The 15,892-nt window shown below is 42.2% G+C and overlaps 6 protein-coding genes across 7 annotated transcripts in view; 3 read left to right on the plus strand and 3 right to left on the minus strand.

The window, feature by feature from the left end:
* LOC109542045 (probable sodium/potassium/calcium exchanger CG1090) overlaps nucleotides 1-4,663 on the plus strand; it is a 6,160-nt gene extending 1,497 nt beyond the window's left edge. Inside the window, exons 2-13 of the mRNA XM_019911084.2 lie at nucleotides 189-380; nucleotides 443-592; nucleotides 659-727; nucleotides 942-1,083; nucleotides 1,137-1,247; nucleotides 1,297-1,474; nucleotides 1,535-1,803; nucleotides 1,859-2,020; nucleotides 2,071-2,256; nucleotides 2,307-2,409; nucleotides 2,467-2,597; nucleotides 2,835-4,663. Of these exons, the coding sequence (XP_019766643.2) occupies nucleotides 192-380; nucleotides 443-592; nucleotides 659-727; nucleotides 942-1,083; nucleotides 1,137-1,247; nucleotides 1,297-1,474; nucleotides 1,535-1,803; nucleotides 1,859-2,020; nucleotides 2,071-2,256; nucleotides 2,307-2,409; nucleotides 2,467-2,597; nucleotides 2,835-3,034 (1,890 nt within the window). The 5' untranslated portion in view covers nucleotides 189-191 and the 3' untranslated portion in view covers nucleotides 3,035-4,663. The remainder of the gene's footprint in view (nucleotides 1-188; nucleotides 381-442; nucleotides 593-658; nucleotides 728-941; nucleotides 1,084-1,136; nucleotides 1,248-1,296; nucleotides 1,475-1,534; nucleotides 1,804-1,858; nucleotides 2,021-2,070; nucleotides 2,257-2,306; nucleotides 2,410-2,466; nucleotides 2,598-2,834) is intronic.
* An 82-nt stretch (nucleotides 4,664-4,745) lies between these two features.
* On the minus strand, nucleotides 4,746-5,740 carry LOC109542057 (probable small nuclear ribonucleoprotein G). The gene is made up of 3 exons (XM_019911107.2): nucleotides 5,537-5,740; nucleotides 5,306-5,453; nucleotides 4,746-4,853 (listed from the first exon to the last, which is right to left on the minus strand). The coding sequence occupies exons 1-3, from the start codon at nucleotides 5,566-5,568 to the stop codon at nucleotides 4,803-4,805; spliced, it is 231 nt and encodes a 76-aa protein (XP_019766666.1). The 5' UTR covers nucleotides 5,569-5,740; the 3' UTR covers nucleotides 4,746-4,802.
* A 34-nt stretch (nucleotides 5,741-5,774) lies between these two features.
* On the plus strand, nucleotides 5,775-7,434 carry LOC109542056 (zinc finger Ran-binding domain-containing protein 2). Of its 2 annotated transcripts, none has more exons than XM_019911105.2 (2): nucleotides 5,775-5,898; nucleotides 6,047-7,434. In XM_019911105.2, the coding sequence occupies exon 2, from the start codon at nucleotides 6,051-6,053 to the stop codon at nucleotides 6,657-6,659; it is 609 nt and encodes a 202-aa protein (XP_019766664.1). In that variant the 5' UTR covers nucleotides 5,775-5,898; nucleotides 6,047-6,050; the 3' UTR covers nucleotides 6,660-7,434. The 2 variants fall into 2 exon arrangements, with proteins under 2 accessions (XP_019766664.1, XP_019766665.1); XM_019911106.2 differs by having other exon boundaries at nucleotides 5,781-5,888.
* Nucleotides 7,435-7,662: 228 nt separating this feature from the next.
* LOC109542050 (interferon-related developmental regulator 2) lies at nucleotides 7,663-10,369 on the minus strand. Its single transcript, XM_019911096.2, has 7 exons — nucleotides 10,078-10,369; nucleotides 9,238-9,505; nucleotides 8,983-9,184; nucleotides 8,684-8,928; nucleotides 8,386-8,629; nucleotides 8,102-8,329; nucleotides 7,663-8,045 (listed from the first exon to the last, which is right to left on the minus strand). Exons 1-7 carry the CDS (start codon nucleotides 10,106-10,108, stop codon nucleotides 7,968-7,970), a joined length of 1,296 nt encoding a protein of 431 aa, XP_019766655.1. The 5' UTR covers nucleotides 10,109-10,369; the 3' UTR covers nucleotides 7,663-7,967.
* Nucleotides 10,370-10,789: 420 nt separating this feature from the next.
* On the minus strand, nucleotides 10,790-12,150 carry LOC109542053 (beta-1,4-galactosyltransferase 7). The gene is made up of 4 exons (XM_019911101.2): nucleotides 11,882-12,150; nucleotides 11,404-11,824; nucleotides 11,201-11,347; nucleotides 10,790-11,146 (listed from the first exon to the last, which is right to left on the minus strand). The coding sequence occupies exons 1-4, from the start codon at nucleotides 11,994-11,996 to the stop codon at nucleotides 10,924-10,926; spliced, it is 906 nt and encodes a 301-aa protein (XP_019766660.1). The 5' UTR covers nucleotides 11,997-12,150; the 3' UTR covers nucleotides 10,790-10,923.
* Nucleotides 12,151-12,370: 220 nt separating this feature from the next.
* On the plus strand, nucleotides 12,371-14,164 carry LOC109542047 (sorting nexin-7). The gene is made up of 5 exons (XM_019911089.2): nucleotides 12,371-12,623; nucleotides 12,680-12,952; nucleotides 13,009-13,173; nucleotides 13,231-13,722; nucleotides 13,774-14,164. The coding sequence occupies exons 1-5, from the start codon at nucleotides 12,483-12,485 to the stop codon at nucleotides 14,092-14,094; spliced, it is 1,392 nt and encodes a 463-aa protein (XP_019766648.1). The 5' UTR covers nucleotides 12,371-12,482; the 3' UTR covers nucleotides 14,095-14,164.
* The last annotated feature ends 1,728 nt before the right edge of the window (nucleotides 14,165-15,892 follow it).

A 15,892-nucleotide genomic window follows, 5' to 3' on the forward strand; every position in this document is an offset into this window, starting at 1 on the left:
AATTTCAATAGAATATTTAGGGTCTTTAGACTGAACTATCTTCTACATGCTGTGAAGATTTCAAGTCGCTACACATTCTAGATTAGACACATTCTACACACTTCTACATATTCTAGACACTATTTCGAATAAACCACACATTGTTCTCTATTCGCCAGCCGAACTAAAAATGATCTATTTTCTTGCAGAACATGCGAAGAACTGGACGGCACAAGTTCCTGAGAATATCCGTGTTTTTTCTAGTTTATTCCGTCATTCATATCGCATCGGTGCGATCGGAGAAAAAAAATGCCGACCTTAAACCGCCCGATTCCACCGCTCTTCCAGCCGCCACCACACTCGAATCGTCAACCGCCGCTTCAGAAAAAGTCGCCCCCAAGGTAAACCACTTTCTGAACGTTTGGCCCTTTTGAAAAATTCACATGTTTTGGGCATAAAACAGAACGTGTCGAAAACACACGCGTCCATGGTGAATATTCATTCCATCGGCAAGGAGGTCGACGATTTCTTCTCGGAAAAACCCCCAGAGCCTTCCAAGGCCGAACATGGGGCGGTTTTAACCGCAACTGCCGCAGAGGAAATATCGGAAAAGGTATTTTGTCGCCATTCAAGATTCTAAGGAAGTGTGTGGGGGTTCAAAAAAATCGCGTTGTTTCAGATAAAAGACATCAATGTGACCGAGACTGAGAGTCCCGTGCACCAGTGCACTCCAGCGGCAATTCGGCAGGTGAGGTTCTGGAAAAACTTGATTTTGCCCCCATGCTTGGCAGGTACACTTTGAGATGAGCGCAGTCCCATTTGGAGCCAACTTAGGAGGCTCTCTTCAATCTAGGTCAGACTTATCGACTCCGCTATCGCCGCCGATTAGATTTGAGGGCTGCAAAGCTCAGCCTCATTTCCGTTAAAGTTAAAAACTCACAGTATTAATGTGCCCTTTTCAGTTTCCCCGGCCAGGAATTTCGCAATATGCTCGCCGCCATGGAGGGTTGATCATCCACATTATCGTGGCTATATACATGTTTATAGGGCTAGCTGTGGTATGCGACGAGTATTTCGTGGCTTCGCTGGACCGCATATGTGAAGGTAGTTTCCCCACGCAAATCTCCTCCTCAAGTTGCATTTCGTCTGCTGTTTAGAGCTGAAGATGTCTCCGGATGTGGCTGGCGCCACCTTCATGGCCGCGGGCAGTTCCGCCCCTGAACTGGCAACGGTCATCATCGGCGTCTTCTACGCAGAAGATGATATTGGTAGGTCCAATCAACCCCCCCAACTTTGCCCTCACTGTGCCCCTTCCAGGCATCTCCGGAGTGATTGGATCGGCAGTGTTCAACATAATGTTCGTAATATCGGTGTGCGCTCTAGCCACTGGGACCATGGTCTACCTCAACTGGTGGCCTCTAGTCCGAGACTCCACCTTCTACGCCCTCTCCATCATCATAATGCTGGTGGTCATAGTGGACGAGGACGTGAATTGGTGATTTCCAAACCGATCAAGCCTCCTGCCCGCTTAAATCAACCGGCAAATAATCCGCAGGATCGAGTCAACGGTGATGCTGTTGGTCTACGGCGTCTACTGCATCGTGCTGCACTTCAACCCGGCGCTGGAACGCTGGTCGCAAACGCTTCCAGTGCCTTTCAAGAAAGTCGCGCCCACTGAACAGTCGGGATTGGTGAGCTACAAAAACCTGGAAAACGATGGCAAAGCGAAGCACACGAACTACGGCATGGAGAGCAACTCCGTCGAGCCGGAGGAGGCCCAGTGGAGTCCTGGGAACGAATGGAGCCCGGAACATCGCAACCCCAGTAACTTCCCGGATCATCCACGTTGAGTTGCATCATCCCCTAGTTCTGATTGCAGCCTTCCATGAAGAGCCCCTGAGTGGGGCGGCTTTGAACCAAGTCACTTCAGAGGCTGCGGCTCCTCAGCAAGTCGGCCCGCCGCTGCCGATTCAGCAGGATTACTATCGGCCCAAAGAGTACGATCCCAGCACGAAAATCAACCCGCTGGCCAAACCCGCAGGTATGTCCTTTGTAAATGCGCGCACTTAGTTGAAGAGAGGTTTGCACCAGCTGAGGCTGGGATATGGGCGAAGTCCAAATGGGCCGTTCTCTACCCGATTCACTTCTTCTGCATCTACACCATGCCGGACTGCCGGAGCGAAAAGTTCAGAAACTGGTACCCGTTCACGTTTTTCGTGTCGATGGTTTGGATCTCTTTTTACTCCTATTTCATGGTGTGGATGATCACCATCATCGGTAAGCTGCGCTACAGCGTTGAGCCTTGGCTAATTTCCTTGCTGCTTCAGGGTACACCTTGGGGGTGCCGGACACTGTAATGGGCCTGACTTTCGTCGCGGCTGGAGTTTCGGTTCCAGATGCCCTATCCAGTATAGCCGTAATCAAAGAAGGGTAAACGCACAACAACCAGTCAATTAATCCCGTCTTAACCAACAACCACCTTTCCAGTTATGGAGACATGGCAGTCTCCAACGCCATTGGATCGAACGTCTTCGACATTCTCGTCTGTTTGGGGCTTCCGTGGTTCATAAAAACTGCCATGGTCCAGCCTGGGAGCCACGTAAAGGTCATCAGCAAAGGTACTTGAACCATCAGCAACCAACAAGCTAATCATTGCAAGGGCGGATCCAACATTTCCCCATCCATCGTTCCCTTTCTAAAAAGGCCATTTATTTCTGTCTAGAATGATGTACAAATGAGCGTTCTTGCTCATTTTGCGCCACCCTTGCACAAAACGACGATCATTTTTCTAATTTCATAGATAACAGAAGACTGTATTTTTTCTACAGAACATAATCATTGTGGGATTGTTGCAGGATTGACCTACTCGACGCTGTCGCTTCTATCCACAGTGGCCTTCTTGGTCATAGCTGTCCATTACAACGGCTGGAAATTGGACCGAAAGTTCGGAATCGTGCTGATGATTTGGTATTTGCTGTTCATAACATTCGCCAGCTTGTACGAGCTGAACATCTTCGGCTACATGAACCCGCCCGAATGCGCCACTGATTATTAAGGTAGTTTAATGTTTGTTTCATGTTGCTTCTACTGCGATTACTGGGTCAGCTCGTTGCATAAAACTATAGACGTACACGCAAACAGCGCCGTGTATTCAAATTCCCATTGCCAACGCTTTGAGAAGCAAATTTCATTCAAATGACTGGATCATTTTCAATCATTAGCAAATTGGTCTGAGCGCTTGAGCCACAAGATCCAGCTGTACATTGTAACATTTCCCAGGTGAATCGATGTTATATACCTACTGGTGTGGTCCCTAGAGTAGAACCCGACCCTTTAGCAATAATAATCGTCGTTGTCAATTTATGTTCAATTACTTATACTATCAATCAATATTCCTGGAATATTTACAACAAAACGCCAAGGATTTGCAATCCTACAAAATAGGGAATCATATAAGTTAGTCAGTTCGCTTCTGCTCCAATAAGGTGCGGAGTCTGAGACGCCTCCATTTTTCAGGGTTGCAATTTCTGCACAGTTCAATTAATCTACGGCAACTTCGGTTTCAGTGTCAATAAATAAAGTTAGTTGGGAAAAATGTGTAGATTATGCCGCTAAGGGTACAATGGGACTTGGAAGTCCTTGAGGAACATCGAAACTTGCCGGGACATTCGTGAACAACTGTGTAAATGCACAATCCAGTTCAGTTGTTCGCGAACATTCCACATAGAAAAGTAATTTAAAAAAAATATCGTAGCAAACCTAGTTAGGGATACTTAGATGTTAGATTTAACCGTTTGGACGACTTGGAAAAGCTAATGATGTTACGTTGTAGTGTTCAGAGAGTGTTTTTAAACGATGAATCAGTCTTCATATCACGTAAAAATTCTCTGTCGAATGTACAGCTTAGTAAACAGCAGAGAACATTGAAAATTCTTTTAAGTTATCGCTGCATTCCAATGATTTACCACGTACAACGAAACCTTCCGTTTTTTTTCAACGTTTACACTTTCTCGTTGTATATTTATTATGAATGACTTCCGGATAATGCAATCGTACATTTTGTCCATAATTTTAGGTGATTGGAAATGTATTTTCACTGGAAACTGTAACACTTTCCCAGAGAATTCACTAGGCTTGCAGGTGACTAGTGAAAATATAGCTTTTTAATATTAAATGTAACAAGACAATAACGAAGCCTTAAAGTATTAATAGGCCATCGGAAACAAGACTATTATGTTTAATTTGACGCCTTCTCTAGGCGATTCCACCTTTGCTTTGTGATATTTAAACTAAGTTAATTTTAAAAATAGGCATTTGAACGCCTTTAACCAGTAGGATTTTTTAGAAATCACTTTTAAAATGTTGTTTTCAGCATTTTGCTTAGTGAGCGGTTGTCCGGTATGTACTTCTTTAACTTACTGTCCTAGTAAACCCAACAATGATGGCTTTAATAGATAATCCAGTATTTTAGTCAGTATTATATGGTTCCCTTATAGCGAGTGCTTATTCCTGGACGCGACTTGTTTAAGCCCAAATATTAAACAACTTGCGCCTGATGGACGTTAAATGTTATATGTAATACAAATATGTATTAACTGTTGATTCTTGTTTAAGTGTGAACAATATTATACCGGTAGCACAATGTAATAAAATTTGCACTAAAATATAACAATTAAACACTCAAGTTCAATTAGTGAATACTCCGTGAGGACTCGCAGGATTTACGGACAAAACTAGATGAAATGGGGCTGCTAATAGAAGAAAAGTGACGAAAAGCACACATTTATTTCCTATCCAAACACATTCATACCTAAATCATTAAACTATATCCTATCTAATGCCTCTAACATAACGATGCTGTTCCCTCGAATGACCTGGAGGAAAAAATGCGTGTTAACCAGACGAAAAAATGAACCAAAGTGAAAAGAAGGAAGTTTGTTGGATAGTGGCTGATGGATCTGGACCAAAGAAAATGGGATTTTTTAAACAAAGATGCAAAGGGATTTTGCAGGAATTTTATCACCGGGTATCAATTGTTTACATGAGCGTTTGAGTCAATAACATAGTAGTTGTTATCGGGGGTTAAATAGCAAAAACTGGCCCAAAATGGGTTTAAAAGTGCGCCTTTTCAAACCTGAAGGGTTTAACGAGTTTTTCTATGGGCTCGTTGCACCCCTTGCGGTGGTAATGCAGATATAGTTCGAGGCAAACAAAAATGTAAAAAAATTTCCTTATTGCAGACTCAAACACTAAATAATAATCCAAGGATAGATCTGTCAAAACCAGGACTTTTGGATCGTGGTGACATTAATGGAAAGCTGCTTACCACCATTCCTATGTTGTTTTTAGTCCCATCCCTGCACTCCTCTATACTTTCGTCCACCACGAGGTTCATGAAGGGGTCAAAGCCCCGCAAGATCCCGGTTACTTGTCGGCCACCGTTTAACTTCAGGCACAACTTCTTGTCCATGAATCTGCAAGAAATGGGGCCTCCATGAGTTACCAGTTGGGAGACAACCACAAAAATGAGTTTTAATGGTGGAAGAGATTAACTCACTTTTTCAGCTCTGGGGGATGTGCTTTCGACATGACGCAGTCTTGTTTTATTAACAATAAATCGGTCTTTTTACCAACTAGAATCTAGAATGACCGCTATAAATCAACGAAATTCTATGTTAAACCAAACAGGTTAGTTTCACGCTGGCCAAAGCAAATCTTCTGTGCGAAAACGGCAAAAACTCCTCTATTAAACTACCGAAAAGCTTGGCAACTAGTGCTCATGCCTGACTTTTGACATATTGCGAAAGACACTGACAGATGACAAACCGATTATTGTCCCTGTTTTGTTAACAAGTCAGTGTTGTGTTTGTTCTTGTTTGTGATTAATAAAAAAATAGTCCTCGCTTTGGGTTAGTAAAGGTATAAAGTGCTCTTAAAGGAAGTATCAGTTATATTTGTACTTTTGAAATCAATCACAATGGCTTGGACAACAGCCGCACAACCCAAGCCTAATTATGTATTTAAGTTTGTTGATTCGGGATTGGTCTCATGGCTGATTTTCTTGCAGCACTATGGCCGAGATCAGTTCATCAACCAAATCGTCATCGTCAGACGATGGCGACTGGAACTGCGAAGAGTGTGGTAACCTCAACTTTGCCAGACGAAGCACGTGCAACAGATGCCAGAAGGGCAAAGCCCCAAGTGCGGCTCGGAAACGAAAGCTGGGCACCGAAATCGGCAAAGCGGCCGCTGAGAAAAGCCGAGGGCTTTTCAGTGCCGACGACTGGCAGTGTAACAAATGCGGCAATGTGAACTGGGCTCGTCGCCAACAGTGCAACGTTTGCAATGCCCCGAAATTCGGAGAAGTTGAGGAACGAACTGGATTTGGTGGAGGATACAACGACCGGGGGATAGTGGAGTATAAAGAACGCGAAGCGTCCGACGATGAGTTTGATGAGTTCGGTCGACGAAGGAAGAGGAGAGGCAGCAGTTACGCGACCAGCAACAGCAGTAAGGACGGTGATAAGGAAAAGGATGAGGAGCGCCAAGTTGAGGAGGACGATGAAGAGGAGGATGAGGATGATGATGGGGATTTGTCAAAGTACGATCTATCAGATTGGGGAGATCTGAAGCCAGAGGCCGGCAAGGACACGAAACCTAAGGCCGCTTCCTCGAACTAAGATCCTGAACTTAATGTTAACTAATCAAGGTACATAAATTTCCAATCCCCAATCAAAAGCAGACATTTGCGTTATTATACCGGTGTGTGGAATTTATCAGACAAAACACTTTTTTGAACAAATTTCTTCATAAATGTCTAGAGCAATTTACGCACTAAACATCGATAGCTACAGTAAAACCAGAATAACCATAATTTGCTGATGGTTGAAATTGCATGTACTGAACCGATTTTTGGGGGGTATTTAAACTACTGTGATCTCACAAGCAACTGGTTACATAACCGTATAACTAGCAAATGTTTTGTTATTTATTAATATTTCCGATCTTAGTGTACAGTTCAATAGTTGCTGCTTCCCTCCTTGATTGCCCGGTTATTTCATTGTTTATGTGTCTAGTACTTTTTACATTGAACAATTGTTTCTATATTGTGTTTGTTATTGTGCGAACTTGATAAATTGCTATCAATTGACTTGTTTAATTCTTTAAAACTGTGCTGTGAATTTAGCAGTTGGCTGTAGGAGTTTTTATAATGTTCTCTTGCTGTTAATGAATAATCTAGATGTGCGTTAGGCTTTTAGCAACTGTATAATTAGGCTACTTGCCTCTTACCTTAAATCTTTACATTCGCCAAATCGTCTAACAGTTAATTGTAGCCGCTCTGATTTTTAACAATACATTTATTCAGTAGTGATTTATGTAGTAGTTAATAAACGAAGCACGGGATTTTAATCTATGTATTGGGTTTTTAGACAAATAAAGGCCTTAATATACGCATAACGTTTGGAATTGCTGGCAACATAACTCAATAAAAGATGATCTTCTGAGCATCGGCATATCACTCGATTTAACTGGAAATTTCAGCACGTTTAGATTGAAATGTTTTCTATGGATGGTAGAAATTTCAAGTTGCCGCTTGGTTTGGATTGAAAGTTGCATGTTTTTAAAGCAGGGCGTGTAAAAATTCATAACTGTATATTTACGACAGGAAAGAACAGACTTCAATGGGCGCTGATTTTTTATTCAAAAAGATATACACAACACTGTAATAATTAATAATGGCATATTGGGTGTGTAATAGACAACATTCATATAATGAAACAAACCATTGGTTTAGTTCTTTGATCAATTTGTGCACCTATCTTCAACATTTACAAACAGTTTCTCATAATTAAAAAACTGAGCACATACTCGAATAAAGTTAGTAAAGCGAACTAAATCACCAAAGGTATTTAATGAGGGTTACGAGCCTTCGCAGGCTCTTGGTAAACTTGTACTAAAGCATAATTTCCATTGAACGTTTGCCGAAGTTAGAAGTCCGATCGCTTGTCCCTGTTCTTGGCTCTCGACAAGGTTCTGGCTTTATCGTTGGCAGCGTTTAAGATCCTCTAAAGCGCAAGTGATTAGTAGCAATTACGCAATTAATGTGTTTTTTTCGGTTTACCTTCCTATTTTTCTCCATTTGGTGTTGGGCATGAGCCGGCACTCTCAACTCATCGACTGAGGCCTCAATCTGGAAAAGATCCTTGATAACGTCGTTTTCCACTAGATGGTTGTTGATGCTGGGCCCCAAAAAATTGCACAGCGCCTCGTATTGCTTGCGTTTGACCCACGTGTCCAGCAGCAGCACCTCTTTTCCAAACTTCACCTGAACATCAGTCGTGACGATGTCCTAAAAACCCGCATTCTACTTAAGCGCCTGGAAGCCTTCAGTGCCAGGTTCCATACCTCAATGTACAACAGAATGTCCCTGAAAGTGGCCCGTTGTTGCTTCCGCTCCTTTTTCGCGCGATACTTGTGAGAGTCTGTGGCCAGTTGCTTCAAAATGCCGATCAGAGAGTCGGCGAATTCGTCTTCAAACTCATCACTCTCTTCGCGGCCGATTTCATAGATCAGGGCCAGGGCTTCGCCAGCGGCCAACCTCACCTCCAAGTGCGCGGACTCTAGAAGCTCCGATAAGCGGCTCAAATCTCTGGAAATGAGGACTTGGTGAGGAAAATTACTGGAGAAAAGCGGGGAAACTCACGGCAGGCTTTTGGAGTTATTTATCATGGTGCCGATGTTTCCAGGGACCATCAGGGTGAAGAGCAAAGACCAGGCGTTCAAAGCGGCAGCATGCATTGCCCCATTTTCGGGCGATGTATTGGGGACAGATCCGTCCCCTTTCAGGTAACTACCGGAGAATATCGTCTCCAACTGGCGCATCAGGAGGAGGTTTTCTCCTAAGTCGCTGCTGGATAGGAAGGTCATGTTGCCCAAAGCCAGACAACACTGCATGAAAGAATTGGGGCAAACCGTTCAGCTTTAAAGTGAGCTTCGCCTTACCTGCGCCCTAACATTGGGAGCGGCGGAATTATCCAAAGCAGTGGCCAAGAGGATTGGCTTTAAAGCCGCATAGATATTTTCTCCTATTGGATCAGTTCCCAACTGCACACACATCACAGTGGCCAGATCGGCGGCAGCCCCTTTTTCCTCAGGCCCGCCCTTTTTCACGCTGCGCTCTATGCAGTCGCACAAAGTGAAGGTCCTAGATTAAGCGCCAGTGTTAAACTCAAAGGAGATTTCTAGATGCCCACGTACCTCTCCCTGATGAAGAGCGGCATATATTTCTTCACTAGAGCAGCCGTGAGATTTTTGAAGCAATTGGTGCGGCCTTGCGAAGACTTCTGCGCCAGCCCATCAATGAGTTCAGCCAGCTTCTCCTCGAGCTGATCTTGGGCGAAATCGTCCACTTCGTTTGTATCTTCAACGCTGAAGTGCTCGGAGACGTTGCTCGCAACGCTCAAATTGTCGTTCGGGTACGAATCATCATCCGATGTTTGAAGCGAGCCTTCGCCTCTGTTTCGATCTGAAATTGGCACATTTTATAGGCAACAAGAGGCTGTGCTTTTTGACCAAAGCAATTTATTCAATTTATCGCTTGCTTGGTACGTGACCAGGCGTCATAATTATGACTACAATGGATAAACAGTTTTTGATGCCAATTTCCACCCTTTGTTCAGTGTGGTGCAGTTTTAACTGTGCTGTGTGTAAAAGTGCTGATTTGTAACCAACTAAAGAAGCATATAGTTAGTTTTAAGCCCCTGTTTGTTTTACATTTTAGTACAAGTACACAACAACAGTACAAGTTTATCCCCTTTGGCGTTGCTTTTACTTTCGCAATGTTATGCAACAGAGCATATGGACAGTCCATTTGGGAGATTTGCCCAACTTTGGCAATTGGTGATTGTTGTCAAACACTGTCTGCAACTTGTGATTACGGCAAATATGAATTATGATGCGTCATGTGGAATTTGGGTTGAGGCAAAGTGCCAAAATAGCTTTGAACAGTGACTATGAGCTGAACTGAAATCCTTGAAGTTTCAGCTGTGAAATGATCAGGGCGTTGGAGGGGTCCCTGATGGAAAGACCCCAACTTACCAGTCCTTCCTTTTTTCTTTCCTTTCGGCATATTTGCGACAAAAACTAAAACTTTTCTTTAAATTTACTAATTAAAATCACTAACTTCACACTTGATCAAGAGGGTAAACAGTTATTTCTAGTGTTTTTTCGATTGCAGCACAACACTTGGCATTGAATTTTATTGGAAATTCGGTCAAAACGCAATAACATGTTTTCAGTTGAACACTTTGGATCAACTTTAATCGTTGCCTAAAAAGACACCGACTTTATATGACATTGATTGGAATTTGGACGCTTGCGCCATTTAACAAATGATGCACGTGCGACATTACCCCATACCAACACAAAAAAACATTTGCCCCCAAAGGGGATTTCCCCAGATTTTCCCCCAATAAGGAAAAACAGTATTCTCCTAAATTAAATCGGCAATTGGAATAACACGCATTCTGAAGCCTTCATAAAAATTAATCAATTTAAGGAAAATTACTGCGAACAACAATTGCCCAACAAGTTGTGCATAAAGTAACGAAAACGCAAAACCTGTAAGAGATGCACATACGTCCAGATAGTTGCCTAGGAACTTCCAGAAACCCTAGTGACTGGCGCCTTCAAAATACTGTCAAGAAGTGGCGTTTTTACCGCAAATCCAGCTTTTCTATTAAAACTCGTTAACAGGCAGGATGATAACAGGTAATTACTCTTGCTTTACTTTAGAAACGCTTTAAAAAACAACGAGCAAATAGTTTATTAATACAATCACACGCCCAAAAAGCACTTGATCTACAACTTCACTTCTGGCGCCTTTCATGATTACTACTAAAGTTTCCCTTGTTAATAAGTTAGCTAATTTCCCATGCATCCACTCTACGGCTTGCCTTCGCAGTCACACCAAGGCGTTTGGTTGGTATTGCACATCAGTCTTATATTGATCAAAATCACTGGGGCCCCATTGATGACTAACTCGTTATGACTGGATATTTTGTACTTGACATCGTGCAAACCAGTTTCGCGGTCCCTCCGCCGGGTCACCTCTTTCTGCCTATCGCATTTGACTGTGTCCCTTTTCCGCGACTTGTCATGTATATGCCTGCAATCAAAGTCCACCTACTGCCTGAATTCTTGCCACATTCCATCCGGTTACCTGAACGTGTTTGTTCTGTTCGTGAGAATATTCTCAGGCCTGGTTACGTTTAGCTGAGCATCTCGGAGTCGCACGTAAAATTCGTCGTCTTCCAATCCCCAGCCCCAGTATCGGTTCGAAAGGCCGTCAACCAAAGCAAACTGTTCCCTAAAACCCCGAGTTGGACTCAGTATCGTCGCAGCCGCTCAGCTAGTTCTCATTACCGATTAATCAACAGAATGCCCCCAATGAACTTTGCATAGTGATACCTCGGGTGTAAGTGTGGGGCTGCTAAATGATGGGGCTGACTGGGGTAGGAGTACATAAGCGCCTTGTTCAGAGGCAACAGATCTACATCGTGCATTGCAATGTAATCGTACTCATTTTTCGTGTAGAGATACCCCACATTGATCAAAGAAGCTCTATTAAACCTGTAAGAGTCCACCTGATTTAGCACAAAAATCTGATGGTTCACTCCTTGTTCTTTGAGAAAGTCGTGAATATACGGGGCGAATACCATGAGCTCTTCCAGCCTGTTTCTAAACGGCACCAGCAGTGCTAGTTTATGTTTGGATAGTATGGGTTTGTGCTTGGGGTTGGTGGTTTCATAGCGCAAAATTTCGCTTCTTTCGCTACGGCATTGCTCTGAAATCAACACCACAGTTTACTCACGGTGCTAATGCGAACTGGAAGCGGTCTTACCACTGGTAAGCACTTTGTAGCTGAGGAAAACTGTGCTGCAGAACAACACTGAAATGATTAAGAGCAAAAAGCTAGTGAATGTGGAGCATAACTTCCTTCCACGTAACAAACGCATAGTTTAGAATTCACCATTATAAGCGGGTGTTAGTTTGGAGGGCCCCAGGCTTAACCATCTTGGGGATTTCATGCAAGAATGTTTGTTGTTGTTATTGACATCAGCATAACCGCATTTATTTGAAGGGACTTTGACGGGGAATGGGGTCTGTTCCGCTCCAATGTATCGTCACTTTTTCCTCTACACTTGTGAGTGCAACTGAGACAGTAGATCATTGGGCCGAGGGTTTTCATTAATTTTTCACAATCCATTTTTTGAAACCTTATAAATATTCTCTTTTCCCATTAGTGTATTTTTTTTCAATAAAAACTCTTTAATTTTTTTGTGCTCGCGTTATTAGGGCGTGTTTGTGAATGGCATCCACAACAGCTGGGACTTGGACTGTCAAACTTTGACTTGTGTTCATCAATGACTCTGACGACTAACCTAAAAAATTGGGTCAAATAGTCAATAAAAACTGCAGCTTTAAAAAAAATTAGGATTAAAATGGAAAGCAAAAATTCAGCAGTGTTGAATGTCGTGTCTGAATCGAAAGCAATATCGTCCATTTTGATGCAGGACAATTCCAAAGACCTTGACCATTCCAGTATTTGTAGCGGAACAACCTTTGATAGGGACAATTCATTAGTACAGTTTTTTGCGTTTAGTTGTTAATTGCTTGCAATAACACGATTGTTTTGCAGGTACAATCGCCCAGTTTAGAGAGCTTTTCCAGTATTCACGATATCGAAAACCTGTCGGAGTTGACTATGGATGAAAATTCCGATTTGTGTGTGAAAATTGATAATCCTGAAAAGCATGTGGAGACTATGGAGACTTACATTACATTCCGCATCACTACACGGGTAGCTAGAATAGAGTTTTCAGACCACGAGTATATCGTACGGCGACGATATAATGACTTTTTATGGTTGAGGCAAAAGCTGATGGAATGCCACAATTTTTGCATTGTCCCGGTAACTATGCTTTTGCAGAATCAACCCTTTATCAGCAACTCATGCTTGTGTTCCAGCCATTACCTGCGAAACACTCCTTAATAGGCCAGCTAGACCGATATTCCAAAGAGTTCATTCTATCAAGAATGAAATCGCTTAATGTATTTATAAACCGCATTTGCAAGCACCCAATTCTCAGTTGCAACGATAACCTGAAGATATTCCTAACGTCCACCCGACTTGTAAGTATAACAGCAATACTCTATGCCGCATTTCGTCACTGGAAAACCGTTTTTAAGGAATTTTCTCATCACAGAAAAAATAAAAATTCCATATCAAGTTGTAATGGTACGATAGCAACTCTTAATCATCCCAGTTCTAGCCATACCGTTCTGAGAAATCGCCATGTAGAGTTTGACAGAGTGAAGACCTACCTGGCAATGCTCACCGAAAAGCTGTCCTCCCTAGAGAAGATATCGGGTAGAATAAACAAAGACCGAAGTGATCTGATTTCAGAAATCAATAACTTTCACCCGATATTCATTCGATGGTCTGCTTCTGAGCCTCAGATTTGCTCGACGTTGGAAAACATCGGAAACGCCCTTGAACGAAGCTCCGCGGCTCAGAGTGCCTTAGTTCACAGCTACAACAACAGCATGGGAGCGCCGATTAAGGAATTTCTGCAATATATTGATGTGGTTCAGGAGGTTCTGCGGAAACGCGAGGCATTTCAGTGCGACTATGAAACATCTCTGGAGGAGCTGCATAAGAGGCACAGCGAAAAGGATAAGGTAATAATCATAATAACCCGCAGTTCGATTACAAAATAATAGTTTTTTTAGTTAGTTGCTTTGTCCCAAGATCGGTCGCCGCACAGCGGCGGAGGCTTTGGTTTATGGAGACAGCCAAGCTATGATGATAAATTGGAGAAATTAGGCAGCTGTATTCCGCAGTTATTGAAAATGGTGGAAACTTCACAAGACAGCTTGGAGATGGCCAACGAGTTTCTGCGAAGCGATCTCGAGTGTTGGCAAGAAGAGAAGCGCCAATGCCTGAAGAAGATCCTGTTGGATTTTGTCGGGAAACAGATCAACTACTATGAGGCCAGCGTGAACGCCTGGGAGCACGTTACCAATGAAATGAAAAAATCAAACAAACTTTAAGAGGCAATCACCAAAATATATTATTGATTAAAATCGAAGATTTATTAAAGTAAAGCTATAGAGATATTAATTGGTGTCTCAATTTACCGAGAAGCATCCTTCCTAACTATAACTAAAATTCGAGTGAATATAAGGTTGCGAAAGGAGTTATAAGAGGAGCCCGCAGGGTGGAGACAAGGCTGGACAGATTTGTCTTCATACTGTCTGTTTAAGCTCCAAAATTAGTTCTTCAGAGGCGTGTAAATTATGGGAAACGTGCTGCTTTCGTTCCAATCGTTTAGCGTCGAGACGCGAGGCGTCCCGGTGCCAAAATCTAAATTTAAGAATTGCTCCCATAGGAAGGGGCAACCAGTATGTGGGCTTGGGTTATGAATGTCTGGATTTTGCAGTTTTAAGTGTTACCGATTCGGTTCACCGTGTTGAAAAACTCCGATAACTTTCCGGTAAGATACTGCACGGAGTTCATTCCTTGGTTGGCTGAATAAGATTTGAAGGCTTTGATGGAGCCTAAGCATGGTTTTATGAGTGTCCAGCCTTTTTTGGATAGTTGGAGGTTTTTCAGTGCTTGGATATGTGTGTTAAGAATCACCAGTTTCAGTAATTTTTATACATTTTTTTTTGTGGCAAAGAATCGGAATATGTAACCTATGCAAAACGGAGTGAGGAAACTTTAGCTTTAAACTCTCTAAACGCCGAATAGTTTCTGATGAGTCCGACTATCCAAAAGGGCTGTAGAACCTTTCAGGGCGGCTTTGCGCCTTTGGGAAAAACGCATTTAATTACACTCCTCTGAGCATTGCTTACCAATGTTTTTACAGTTTTTGCAGAAAAACATCAACTTATTTTTCCCCAGAATTAGCTGGAATTTAATGTTAAAAAACTAAAATATTTTAAGAATGCTCATATGTGAAAACCCTTGCGGTTTACCTACCACTAAAAGAAACGTTGAAAAACGTGTAAAAAATGTGCTTTTCGTTGGAAAACACAGAAAAGAAACACTTTGAGTATTTATTTATCGAAGAGCAATTTAAAAAGCTGAGAGAAATCGAATGGCTTCCTTAACATAAACAGCCTTATGAGGAAAAGCAGTCATTGGATAATTTGGGATGAAACCCGGAAAAGTAAAAATAAACTTCCAGGAATTACGGGCTAATTGTAAATACTTGCTTGGAAATACGTGACTTGGATACATTTATGTACAATTCGCTTAATTGTTAGCGATAGTCAACTGGAAAAAATGGGTTGTTTCATTGTTAAATGTAATCGGGGAGCTTAGAAGCTTGAGAACATGAAATTGCTGGTGTATTCGAGTTGTTATCGATTCGGTTACGGAACGAAAAAGTGTTTAAATTCAAATAACAAATTTTTAATCCACAATTTTGATGCAAAAAATCGCATATAAATGGCAAGAAAAACATGGTCAATTTGAGAAATTTCAACACTCATTCTGGGGATTTGGATTTAGTGACATTTTTTTGCAAAATCATTCATCGGCGGGTGATAAAAAAGTCGCTTTTGACTATCAATTTTTGCAACTATTTGCACGAGAGAGATTCGATTTCGAAATTCTCCAGGTCTTAAAATTGGAGTTTTTATTCAACAGTACGCTCTCGTTTAAATATTTGTATCTTCGAGAATAACACAAGAAGCGATTTGAAATTTTCCACGTCTGTTATTAAGTTTTATAGAAATAGCCAGAAATCCTGATTTTTGCCAACTTAGTAAATATTGGTCTCAAAATGAGCGTTTCTGCCTAACTGCGCTGCTTTTTTCAAAAATTCATGTTTTCTAAACTGAG

The sequence above is a fragment of the Dendroctonus ponderosae genome, unplaced genomic scaffold (assembly GCF_020466585.1).
Source record: "Dendroctonus ponderosae isolate FM_Combo_2020 unplaced genomic scaffold, Dpon_F_20191213v2 Dpon_F_20191213_5, whole genome shotgun sequence".
Lineage (NCBI taxonomy): Eukaryota > Metazoa > Arthropoda > Insecta > Coleoptera > Curculionidae > Dendroctonus > Dendroctonus ponderosae.